Below are 869 nucleotides of genomic sequence, written 5' to 3' on the forward strand. Positions count from 1 at the left end.
TGCTGAAAAAGCTGTATTCCCAGAAAATAGCAAAGCATGAATAATCACTGTGGAGCATTTGTATAATTAAATGCAGCACCTCAGACCAGACTCCAGCCTCCCACACAGTCATGCAGTCCTGGCCTTCACAGCGTTGTGCAGAAGCAGGCTTTGGCACAAGGCAATCTCTCTCCCTAGCTCTGATCAGGGTCCCATTTCTGAGCTGCTGTGTGCAGGCTACTTGTCTGTTCTGAGTCCCTTTTCCACACGTCCTTGAACACGGAGTCCACTCTGTCATCATCCATCTGCAACAAAATACAGCCAATCCAGTAACAAGAAATTAGGAAGGGAGAAGTGCCATCACATCATCTTACTCTCTTGCTTATGAATACACCCACCCAAGACACACTTGCATATTTTCTGCCTCCTTTTAACTTCACTTTGTTAATGGACTAGTTACTAAACTAACATATTTTATATTATATAAAAAGTTAAAGTTCATATAATTTCATTCCCCAGCCCATTGTCTCTGTTTTCAGAGTACTCTGTTCTCATTACAATTCCAGTTAGAAAAACCTCCAAAATACACGTACATTTTAAAGATGACAGATGATTGATCAGCCTGTTACTCTGTATCTGTATCACACAGAATCACAGAATGTTAGGGGTTGGAAGGAACCTCCAGAGATCATCAAGTCCAACCCCCCTGCCAGAGCAGGACCATCTAGTCTAGGGCAGGTCACACAGGAACGCATCCAGACGGGTCTTAAAAGTCTCCAAGGAAGGGGACTCCACAACCTTCCTGGGGAGCCTGTTCCAGTGCTCTGGAACCCTTCCAGTAAAGAAGTTCTTCCTCATGTTGAGGTGGAACTTCCTGTGCTCCAGCTTGT

The 869-nt window shown here is 44.4% G+C and overlaps 1 protein-coding gene across 1 annotated transcript in view; it reads right to left on the minus strand.

Annotated features, from left to right (window-relative positions):
* Positions 1–869, minus strand: part of ADAMTS19 (ADAM metallopeptidase with thrombospondin type 1 motif, 19) — a gene marked incomplete at both ends in the record, with an annotated part of 46,390 nt that overhangs the window by 18,802 nt on the left and 26,719 nt on the right. The window contains one exon of the mRNA XM_008940058.1: positions 80–284. Coding sequence (XP_008938306.1) covers positions 80–284 — 205 coding nt within the window. The remainder of the gene's footprint in view (positions 1–79; positions 285–869) is intronic.

This window comes from Merops nubicus, unplaced genomic scaffold (assembly GCF_000691845.1).
Source record: "Merops nubicus isolate BGI_N331 unplaced genomic scaffold, ASM69184v1 scaffold15205, whole genome shotgun sequence".
NCBI classification, from domain to species: Eukaryota; Metazoa; Chordata; class Aves; order Coraciiformes; family Meropidae; genus Merops; species Merops nubicus.